The 12020-nt window shown below is 38.7% G+C and overlaps 1 protein-coding gene and 1 long non-coding RNA gene across 4 annotated transcripts in view; one reads left to right on the top strand and one right to left on the bottom strand.

Annotated features, from left to right (window-relative positions):
- Window positions 1-1223, top strand: part of LOC133623051 (uncharacterized) — a 38216-nt gene extending 36993 nt beyond the window's left edge. The window contains exons 4-5 of the long non-coding RNA XR_009817843.2: window positions 568-726; window positions 813-1223. This is a non-coding gene — a long non-coding RNA (uncharacterized lncRNA). The remainder of the gene's footprint in view (window positions 1-567; window positions 727-812) is intronic.
- The window catches only part of LOC133623050 (uncharacterized), a 35501-nt gene that overhangs the window by 22812 nt on the left and 669 nt on the right, over window positions 1-12020 (bottom strand). For 2 of the 3 annotated variants that reach the window (XR_009817842.2, XM_061985978.2), the window contains exons 1-5: window positions 11889-12020; window positions 11659-11822; window positions 5022-5264; window positions 788-988; window positions 530-718 (exon numbers count right to left, since the gene is read on the bottom strand). The exon at window positions 11889-12020 is cut by the window's right edge and continues 669 nt beyond it. Coding sequence is in view for 2 of the 3 variants with exons in the window: in XM_061985978.2 (XP_061841962.1) it covers window positions 540-718; window positions 788-988; window positions 5022-5264; window positions 11659-11822; window positions 11889-12020 (919 nt within the window). In the remaining variant the exon portion in view is untranslated. Of the gene's footprint in view, window positions 1-219; window positions 719-787; window positions 989-5021; window positions 5265-11658; window positions 11823-11888 lie in introns of those variants that run through there. The other variant, XM_061985977.2, reaches the window with a different exon arrangement.

The following is a 12020-nucleotide window of genomic DNA, read 5'->3' as shown; positions in this document are numbered from 1 at the left end:
TTTTCGGGCATGATGTAAAATGAACTGATATGAAATTGTGTGATGTATTATGATGCAAGTGTGTTCATGTTCAAAATAAACTAAAGAAAGGAAAGATTTTGTCTTGACCCGAGATCTGCAAAGTGGAGAGGAAACAGGACCTGACCCCCCCACCCCCCTCCAGGCACCTTTTCTTTGAACTGTTTTGTAACCAAAGGCGACGGCTGTTTTCGACCCCCCTCCCTTAGAAACAGCTGTTGCCATATAATCAGGGAAAGTCCAAATAAAAGAGGAGGCGTACAATCTTTCGCCAGGAGCGTGGAACACTGTTACAAGGGTACAGATCTATGCGTTTCTCCTCATTGAGCCAAATTGAATTCTGTCTCTGTTTAACTCCTTGCTTCTTTGTCTGTTTTATAGATGTCATCAGTGTTTGAAGCTGACAGACTAAGTCACCAACACATGTGGTTCTTTGTTTGGGTATTGATTCCGGGCAAACGTTCTAGTTTGTTACCTGCAATATTTGGCCATACGATAATTGTTAACATACCTCATTCTTGTTAAGTCCTTGATATCTTTCCCATTAAGTGACACTTGCTGCGACCGCTGTGTTGCCGCATTTGAAAGACGAGGTCTTGTGTTGGACACTTCCAAAACAAAAGTTCCACTCTGCTCGGAGCCAGCAAAGGGTCCTTCCACTGGACCGCGACGTTGACTGGAGATGTGACGTCTCCAACCCCTGGCGAAGTAAACATGCACGTTATTTTTTACGGAATAAAATGACATTGGAGTTCTGAAGAAGAGTCACCATTGTGCTTCTCTACTTCCGCCAGGCAGACAGACAACATCCACAGACTCGAAACGGGACGCAGATTTAAGCCAAAGAGGGAAGCTGGCAGAAAGACGACCCAACAGTCAAAGAAGGACCACGGACACGGCGGGCCTGTGCTCAGTGGAACTCTGAGATCCACTTGCTTTGCATCCGCGAGCACGACTTCATGACCTTCACCTGCCAACACAACGACACACAAAAGGTAGATCAAATCAGTCTTTAGTTGTCGTACATGGTTCACTAGACATTGCCAGGCTGGATAACTGGTGTCAAAATAAGCGGTTGTCGACATAAGCAAAACTAAGAAGCAATCAGGTAATCCGTGTGTGCAGCTGCTGTTAATGTTGCCTAATGTTGCACACTGATTAGCAAAAACAAAGTTTGGTCATTAATAGATGAACTAAACACTACAGTAACAATAGGAAGCGCTGCTTCGTGCAGACGAGGGACGGGGGCACAGTGGGCGGGGCAGCGACAAGCCTGAGATCTCCATGTAATATCAATATTCTGCAGAACGACAACTTTTAAAATAGAGCAAGTGCAACAGAGATGCAACAAACGCGGCAAAAAGTAAAGGCAAAAGGATAAAAAAATATCCACTTATTTGATACAATGTCACTGTTCTGCAGAACTTTCTACAACAAAGTTCTGTTATATTATATATATTATATATTATTATATATATAATATATTTTCATATAATGTTTTTTTTTGTATTGTATGGTCTGGACTCTCACTATTATGTTAGATCCACTATGGACTGGACTCTCACAATATTATGTTAGATCCACTATGGACTGGATTCTCACACTACTATATTAGATCCACTATGGACTGGACTCTCACTATTGTGTTAGATCCACTATGGACTGGACTTTCACAATATTATGTTAGATCCACTATGGACTGGACTCTCACTATTATGTTGGATCCACTATGGCCTGGACATTCACAATATTATGTTAGATCCACTATGGACTGGATTCTCACACTACTATATTAGATCCACTATGGACTGGACTCTCACTATTATGTTAGATCCACTATGGACTGGACTCTCACTATTATGTTAGATCCACTATGGACTGGACTCTCACAATTATGTTAGATCCACTATGGACTGGACTCTCACTATTATGTTAGATCCACTATGGACTGGACTCTCACACTATTATGTTAGATCCACTATTGACTGGACTCTCACACTATTATGTTAGATCCACTATGGACTGGACTCTCACAATATTATGTTAGATCCCCTATGGACTGTACTCTCACTATTATGTTAGATCCACTATGGACTGGACTCTCACACTATTATGTTAGATCCACTATGGACTGGACTCTCACTATTATGTTAGATCCACTATGGACTGGACTCTCACTATTATGTTAGATCCACTATGGACTGGACTCTCACTATTATGTTAGATCCACTATGGACTGGACTCTCACACTATTATGTTAGATCCACTATGGACTGGATTCTCACTATTATGTTAGATCCACTATGGACTGGACTCTCGCTATTATGTTAGATCCACTATGGACTGGACTCTCACACTATTATGTTAGATCCACTATGGACTGGACTCTCACTATTATGTTAGATCCACTATGGACTGGACTCTCACACTTATGTTAGATCCACTGTAGACTGGACTCTCACACTATTATGTTAGATCCACTATGGACTGGACTCTCACTATTATGTTAGATCCACTATGGACTGGACTCTCAAACTATTATGTTAGATCCACTATGGACTGGACTCTCACTATTATGTTAGATCCACTATGGACTGGACTCTCACTATTATGTTAGATCCACTATGGACTGGACTCTCACACTATTATGTTAGATCCACTATGGACTGGACTCTCACTATTATGTTAGATCCACTATGGACTGGACTCTCACTATTATGTTAGATCCACTATAGACTGGACTCTCACACTATTATGTTAGATCCACTATGGACTGGACTCTCACTATTATGTTAGATCCACTATGGACTGGACTCTCAAACTATTATGTTAGATCCACTATAGACTGGACTCTCACTATTATGTTAGATCCACTATAGACTGGACTCTCACACTATTATGTTAGATCCACTATGGACTGGACTCTCACTATTATGTTAGATCCACTATGGACTGGACTCTCACTATTATGTTAGATCCACTATGGACTGGACTCTCACTATTATGTTAGATCCACTATAGACTGGACTCTCACACTATTATGTTAGATCCACTATGGACTGGACTCTCACTATTATGTTAGATCCACTATGGACTGGACTCTCAAACTATTATGTTAGATCCACTATAGACTGGACTCTCACTATTATGTTAGATCCACTATAGACTGGACTCTCACTATTATGTTAGATCCACTATGGACTGGACTCTCACTATTATGTTAGATCCACTATGGACTGGACTCTCACTATTATGTTAGATCCACTATGGACTGGACTCTCACTATTATGTTAGATCCACTATGGACTGGACTCTCACTATTATGTTAGATCCACTGTGGACTGGACTTTCACAATATTATATACTACTCAGTGGCCTAGTGGTTAGAGTGTCCGCCCTGAGATCGGTAGGTTGTGAGTTCAAACCCCGGCCGAGTCATACCAAAGACTATTAAAAATGGGACCCATTACCTCACTGCTTGGCACTCAGCATCAAGGGTTGGAATTGGGGGTTAAATCACCAAAAATGATTCCCGGGCGCGGAACTGCTGCTGCCCACTGCTCCCCTCACCTCCCAGGGGGTGAACAAGGGGATGGGTCAAATGCAGAGGACAAATTTCACCACACCTAGTGTGTGTGTGACAATCATTGGTACTTTAACTTTAACTTTATGCTAGACCCACTAGTGGGGGTCACCCACATCTGCGGTCCTCTCCAAGGTTTCTCATAGTCATTCACATTGACATCCCAATGGGTTGTGAGTTTTTCCTTGCCCTTATGTGGGCTCTGAACCGAGGATGTCGTTGAGGCTTGTGCAGCCCTTTGAGACACTTGTGATTTAGGGCTATATAAATAAACATTTAATTGATTGATTGATTGTTTTTATATTGGTTTTATATTTATTTTTATTTTTATTTTATTCAGTCATTGGTGGAGCTAAGGATAATATTTGAATATTGTTTTTAATATTGTTGTGCAGCACTTTGTAAACTTTTCGGTTGTTTAAATGTGCTATATAAATAAAGTGGATTGGATTGGATATCATCTCACTGGTGTGTGATGCCGGTCTAAACAAACACCGTGATTAATATTTTTCCATTTATTATAACACCATAAAAATTGTTTAGTAATCACATGTGTTAACATTGAAAGCCCTAATGAAAATAAAAAATATAAATGAAAAGCATTAAAATAATGATTTTAACAAAAAAAAAAAGTTAAATATACAATTTAACATTTGTTGCAATATTAGATAACTAGAGATGTCTGATAAGTGCTTTAAAATGTAATATTGGAAATTATCGGTATCGTTTTTTTTTTATTATCGGTATCGGTTTTTTATTTTTTATTCAATCAACATAAAAAACACAAGATACACTTACAATTATTGCACAAACCCAAAAAAACCTCCCTCACTCATTCACACTCATTCACACAAAAGGGTTGTTTCTTTCTGTTATTAATATTCTGGTTCCTACATTATATATCAATATATATCAATACAGTCTGCAAGGGATACAGTCCGTAAGCACACATAAGCTGGTCCACTAATAGTACTAACCTTTAACAGTTAATTTTACTCATTTTCATTCATTACTAGTTTCTATGTAACTGTTTTTATATTGTTTTACTTTCTTCTTTATTCAAGAAAATGTTTTTAATTTATTTATCTTATTTTATTTTATTAATTTCTTTTAAAAAGGACCTTATCTTCACCATACCTGGTTGTCCAAATTAGGCAAAATAATGTGTTAATTCCACGACTGTATATATCGGTATCGGTAATTAAAGAGTTGGACAATATCGGAATATCGGATATCGGCAAAAAGCCATTATCGGACATCCCTATAGATAACATTTAAAAGATATAAAATTGAATGCAGAACATGTATTTTTTTCTGTCAAAATGGAAAGTGCAACATTTAGAAACTATTCAAGTTTATTTTATTTCATTCCCAACCCTATGTTGTTAGGAACCATTTAATAAGGAACTTTCATGCTCACCCTCATATTCCTTCTGGGCTGCACCTTTGACGGCCCGTGGCACCTTGGTTTGGGACAGCAGTGTGACGACGCTCTCCCACACAAGACTGTTGTGTCGTGAAAAAGCCGACAGACAGACATCCACTTCCACGCCTGCATCAACGGGTCTGTACAGCAGGACTTGAACTTGGAGCATAAAAGGACCTTTTTTCAGCTCATCCACTGGTTGCTGGGTTCTGATGCTCTGACGCACACAACGCAGACCTGAAGGGGGAGAACATAGTGTGATGAAAGCCCTGGATGTGGTGGATGATGAACAAAGTAACGTGTTTGTATCAACATCAGATTTAGTGCTGCAAGGGGTTCTGGGTATTTGTTCTGTTGTGTTTATGTTGTGTTACGGTGCGGATGTTCTCCCGAAATGTGTTTGTCATTCTTGTTTGGTGTGGGTTCACAGTGTGGCGCATATTTGTAACAGTGTTAAAGTTGTTTATACGGCCACCCTCAGGCACTAAAGCAGGGGGCCGCATTCTGAAAAATTCCAATGTTATGTATTTTGCATTTTGTAAACCAACATGACAAGAAGTTTTACATCTTTCAAAGAAAAACAGCCTACATCTCAGCTTTGTGTTATAGGATTTAGTTTCTCATATTACAACTTCAAAAACATCTCATACCACATTCTCTTTTATTTTGTCTATTTTATGTTGATTTACACTTGTTGATTGTGTTATTATGATACTGTATGTGTTGGAGCTATTTACTTAAGAGTTAGTGATGCAAGGGGTTCTGGATATTTGTTCTGTTGTGTTTATGTTGTGTTACGGTGCGGATGTTCTCCCGAAATGTGTTTGTCATTCTTGTTTGGTGTGGGTTCAGTGTGGCGCATATTTGTAACAGTGTTAAAGTTGTTTATACGGCCACCCTCAGGCACTAAAGCAGGGGGCCGCATTCTGAAAAATTACAATGTTATGTATTTTGCATTTTGTAAACCAACATGACAAGAGGTTGTACATCTTTCAAAGAAAAACAGCCTACATCTCAGCTTTGTGTTATAGGATTTAGTTTCTCATACTACAACTTCAAAAACATCTCATACCACATTCTCTTTTATTTTGTCTATTTTATGTTGATTGTGTTATTATTATACTGTATGTGTTGAAGCTATTTACTTTGTAGTATTTACTGCTTACTTCAGTGTTTAGATGTAATTATTCTGAAATAATGATTTCATGAGATTGGGGGTTGGTGGTAGCGGGGGGGTGTATTTTGTAGCGTCCCGGAAGAGTTAGTGCTGCAAGGGGTTCTGGGTATTTGTTCTGTTTTGTTTATGTTGTGTTACGGTGCGGATGTTCTCCCGAAATGTGTTTGTCATTCTTGTTTGGTGTGGGTTCACAGTGGCACATATTTGTAACAGTGTTAAAGTTGTTTATACGGCCACCCTCAGAGTAACCTGTATGGCTGTTGATCAAGTATGCGTTGTGTTGAAACAAACCAAAGTAGGGACTTTAAAACCGTAGTACATACTAGAGATGTCCGATAATGGCTATTTTGCCGATATTGTCCAACTCTTAATTACCGATTCTGATATCAACCGATACCGATATAAACAGTCGTGGAATTAACACATTATTATGCCTAATTTTGTTGTGATGCCCCGCTGGATGCATTAAACAATGTAACAAGGTTTTCCAAAATAAATCTACTCAAGTTATGGAAAAAAAATGCCAACATGGCACTGCCATATTTATTATTGAAGTCACAAAGTGCATTTTTTTTTTTTTAACATGCCTCAAAACAGTAGCTTAGAATTTGGGACATGCTCTCCCTGAGAGAGCATGAGGATATTGAGGGGGAGGGGGGTGTATATTGTAGTGTCCCGGAAGAGTTAGTGCTGCAAGGGGTTCTGGGTATTTGTTCTGTTGTGTTTATGTTGTGTTACGGTGCGGATGTTCTCCCGAAATGTGTTTCTCATTCTTGTTTGGTGTGGGTTCACAGTGTGGCGCATATTTGTAACAGTGTTAAAGTTCTTTATACGGCCACCGTCAGTGTAACCTGTATGGCTGTTGATCAAGTATGCGTTGCATTCACGTGTGTGTGCGTACAGAAGCCGCACATATCTCGTGACTGGGCCGGCACGTTGTTAAAATGGAGGAAAAGCGGACGTGACGACAGCTTGTAGAGGACGTTAAAGGCTGTGCCTTTAAGGCACGCCCCCAAGACTGTGTTCCGGGTGGAATACGAGAGAATGGTTGCCCCGGGAGATTTTCGGGAGGGGCAATTCCTGGGAAATTCGGGAGGGTTGGCAAGTATTCTCTACTGCCGTGTGCGCACAGTTTGCTGAAAAACTGAGTGTACTCGGCGCTGAGTTAAGCCGGCGATTTGGCGACTTTGATAGTCAGAAATTTAGATTTGAACTGCTTAGTAATCCATTCGCAGTTGATGTGGAAAAAGCACCAATTAACCTTCAAATGGAGCTGATTGAAATCCAGTGTGATGACTCCCTGAAGTCAAAAGTATGATGCTATTGGCGCCGCACAGTTTCCACAATTCATCCCTGACACAATGCCTCAGCTCCGCACCCAAGCTGCTCAATTGCTCTCCATGTTCAACAGCACTTATCTATGTGAGCAACTTTTCTCCTCAATGAAGATGACGAGAACGTCTCACAGGACACGTCTGACTGATGAACACCTTCGTTCGATAATGAAGGTTGCCTCAGCTCAAAGCCTGAGCCCCGACATTAATGAACTAGCATCCAAGAAAAAAATGGGAGGTATCTGGCTTGGGCACATCAGATTAGATCAGTGTGTTGCATGACCATAATAGAATTGCTTGTCAATTAAATTAATTACATTTAAAAATGTCATACTGGAACAACATAAAGTTGAAATAAATGATGAAGATAAAGATTGTAAAAGCCAACAGGGGTAAAAGTTAGGACCACAGTCCAGAAAGTCTAGCTTTCCAACCCAATTTTGTGTAGCCCACCTTTGTGAAATCCATCCATTTTCTACCGCTTGTCCAAAATATGTGATAAACAGGAAAAGGCCCTGCCACACTTTTCCTGACACCTGGAATAGGGTAATTTTGGGGATTACTGTTGAACTACTAGGCTATGTGTTCACCCGGCTATGAACTGAGACTTGATAAATCATATTCCATAAACATTATAACATAATATAATATCATTATAATATAATATTATGTAAACATGATCATTTAAGGGAAGAATGTAATACAAAATATCAATACAAAGTGTCAAGACAGAATAAACTCTCTGCTGCTGCAGCAACAGAGATACAGTCTATAGATAGATAGATATCTAATGTATTCATACATTGTTTATGGAGGATATAATCATATTGTTTCTTCAATTTAAAAATAGCTGAATGTTTTTTTCCCCCTTCTCTGGGATTATATTTCCAGTTTTGATCTCGGACGTCTGGTCACTTATAGCATATAAGAATATTCTATTACTTTTAAGCAAACTATGAATAATAAAACACGCCAAAACATGTGTCTTTTGTCATAGCTGGTGCAGTGGATCATTCACAACGTTGGTTATTTAGAACATACTCATAATCTGATTATGCAATCAAAGTTGCTCAAATTTGATGACCTTGTTAAATATAATACATTAATAATCTTATATAAAGCATTTAACAAATTATTGCCGCCTAATCTACAAGGTTTTTTTATAAGACGAGTGCAGGCTCATAACTTGAGAGGCTTTGGATATTTCTTATTGCCGAGAGCTCAAACCACTCGTAAACGTTTTTGTGTGTCTGTATGCGGAGTAAAACTAAGGAACAAACTGGACTTACAACACAAGCAATGCCGAACTATTAATGGATTTAAACTATTATACAAACATGGTGTCTTGTTCAAATATAGAGATGAGGGTCTTTAATTTAACCTGCTGCTGTACTCCATACTTGCCAACCTTGAGACCTCCGATTTCGGGAGGTGGGGGGTGGGGGGCGTAGTTAAGATATATATATATATAAAATACTTGACTTTCAGTGAATTCTAGCTATATATATATATATATATATATTTTATTACATATATATATATATATATATATATATATATACATATGTATATATATAAATAAATAAAATAAATACTTGAATTTCAGTGTTCATTTATTTACACATATACACACACATAACACTCATCTACTCATTGTTGAGTTAAGGGTTGAATTGGCCATCCTTGTTCTATTCTCTGTCACTATTTCAGAACACATACATTATACAAATATGCATTATAAAATCAATAAGGAAACGGGAGCTCTAATTTGGGAGTCTGAATTAGGATCAGAAGTTCCTAAATAAACATTGCGTACTCACGTCGCCTTTTTGTATTGATTACTGCAGCTGTGCACTGGATTCATTCACAAATACAAACTACAACTCACAAACACTTTAGAGTTAGGCTCCACCATCAGAATGTGTACTTAAACTTATAAAGATCACATGGATATTATTCAGTGAGTTGATTCACCAAAACCAACCTGTTATACAGGAGGAAAAAGCACACAGGACGTTTCAATTGTTCACAGACTGGTCGCGCTCATCAGAATGACAAGACACTTCCGGTCTGCAGGTGATAGCATTCAATTGGGAAGAAACGCCCTACTGCCCCCTACTGACCAATGTGAATACTGATAAATGTGTAATGACAGCTCCAAAAACGAATTCAAACGACAAAATAAAATAAATAAATCAACACAAAAATGTGACACATTATGGGTGGGTCACATATGCATGTACAGTAGATGGCAGTATTGTCCTGTTTAAAAGTGTCACAACATTGCTGTTTACGGCAGACGAACTGCTTTACGGCAGACGAAAACTTGACTGCTGTTGTTGTGTGTTGTTACCGCGCTGGGAGGACGTTAATGAAACTGCCTAACAATAAACCCACATAAGAAACCAAGAACTCGCCCTCGATCATTAGCTGTTTATATTGTGGGAAAGCGGACGTGTGAACAGGCTGTCAACACGTCACTCAGGTCCGCATGGAGCTGGAGGGGGCGTGGCCTCCAGCTCCGCCTGAATTTCGGGAGAAAATTCGTCCCGGGAGGTTTTCGGGAGAGGCGCTGAATTTCGGGAGTCTCCCGGAAAATCCGGGAGGGTTGGCAAGTATGCTGTACTCTGTCTCAAAGTGTTAACATGTGCTCAATGTTTCCTTACCATTATTGCTATGTTGTCTATTACCATTGTTGGTATATTCATTATTCCTACATTGTTGATACAAATTATTGTTACCTGTGGTAATGCCACCATGATACAACATCTGTATTATAATTCTTGAACAAATTAAGAGTGAAACTCATGTGAATAATCACTGAATGGAGAATTGGGGGTGGGATTAAATAAACTATCTTCTTCCCACTCCCTTTCAGGCAAAACTGGACAATCATGCACTATATTAATTTATATTATTATGTTTTGTCAACGTGTACTTCTTAATGCATACTTGCCAACCTTGAGACCTCCGATTTCGGGAGGTGGGGGGGGGGGGGGGCGTGGTTAAGAGGGGAGGAGTATATTGACAGCTAGAATTCACCAAGTCAAGTATTTCATACATATATATATACATATATTTATATATATATATATATATATATATATATATATATATATATATATATATATATATATATCCTGAAAATATGCAAACAAAACTGTGTTTGGATAATTGATACTTCAAACTTGCATAAATAAATATTAAGGAATATAACATAACTTGGCTTCTGAGAGCTTCAAAATGTAGTGAATAAAATGCTAAAAGTTGTTGATTAACAAGCAATTATTTTAATAATTAAATATGGTCATTTTAAATGAATTGTTATGATAATTTAAAATTAATTATTTCAAATATGTTTATTTTAATGTAAAATTCTATGGCTGGATGTAATAAGGAGTCAGAAAAAATAAAAATAAAAATACAATTAATTTTGATGTTTTTAGCAAAATATAGTAAAAATATATTTTTTTTTTTTTTTTTTTTTTATTAATAAATATCTATTTATTTTTAGGTAAGATAAACATAATAATACAATGTATCTCTAGTCTGGATGATTTAGTTCTTGTCACCCTGTTGTCTTCCCGTAGTGAAAAAAGGCTGTCCTCACTCAGGTCCGCATGGAGCTGGAGGGGGCGTGGCCTCCAGCTCCGGCTGAAAATCGGGAGATTTTCGGGAGAATATTTGTCCCGGGAGGTTTTCGGGAGAGGCGCTGAATTTCGGGAGTCTCCCGGAAAATTCGGGAGGGTAGGCAAGTATGTCTTAATGTCATTGCCTGAAATAAATATATAAATGGAAAAAAAACAATTTAAACAAAAAAGCACGTGAAAATCAGTGGTATTTAGTGAGCTACAATTAATTAAATGCGCTGACAGTTCATTCCTCCTGTCAAATGAATTGCACCGAGTAGAGCGGATCACCACTCCAAGATGGCGGCCCCGCGTCTCGTCAGCAGCGCTCCATGCTGCGTCTACTTATAAGATGTCTATGGTGACACCTCTGCCGAAACTTGTCAGGTACAAAACTTTACCTTACTAGCCTATATAAGTCAACCATTTATATATACACATCAGTAGGCTAAATGAACCTCTTCAACATAATAAATAATTAAAAAACATACCAACTGGGCTCAACAGGAAGTTGTCATCAGTAATGGCCATAATCATCAGTTTATGGCACATAAAGACGGGGAAACAGAGAGGGATGTCTCTGTATTGACTGTCTGGGTAGTCCCAACCATATCCCGTGGCCTTGCAGAACCTCCTCAAAAGCAGCACGTCCAGCCTGAAACACGCAGACAATTAGCTCACACGTCCATTTCCGCTACGGGCGGAAGTAGATGGTGCTCACCTGCAGTTGTTGACAGTATAAAATACTTCTTGCTTGCATTCCTTCTTGTCGTGCAAGCAGCCTTTTCTCCGAGTAAGTGCGCGGCTCACATATCTCAGAAAAAGATACACGACACTCGGAAGTTTCTCGCAG

This window comes from Nerophis lumbriciformis, linkage group LG12, assembly GCF_033978685.3.
Source record: "Nerophis lumbriciformis linkage group LG12, RoL_Nlum_v2.1, whole genome shotgun sequence".
NCBI classification, from domain to species: domain Eukaryota; kingdom Metazoa; phylum Chordata; class Actinopteri; order Syngnathiformes; family Syngnathidae; genus Nerophis; species Nerophis lumbriciformis.
This window is presented reverse-complemented; position numbering and strand designations above follow the sequence as displayed.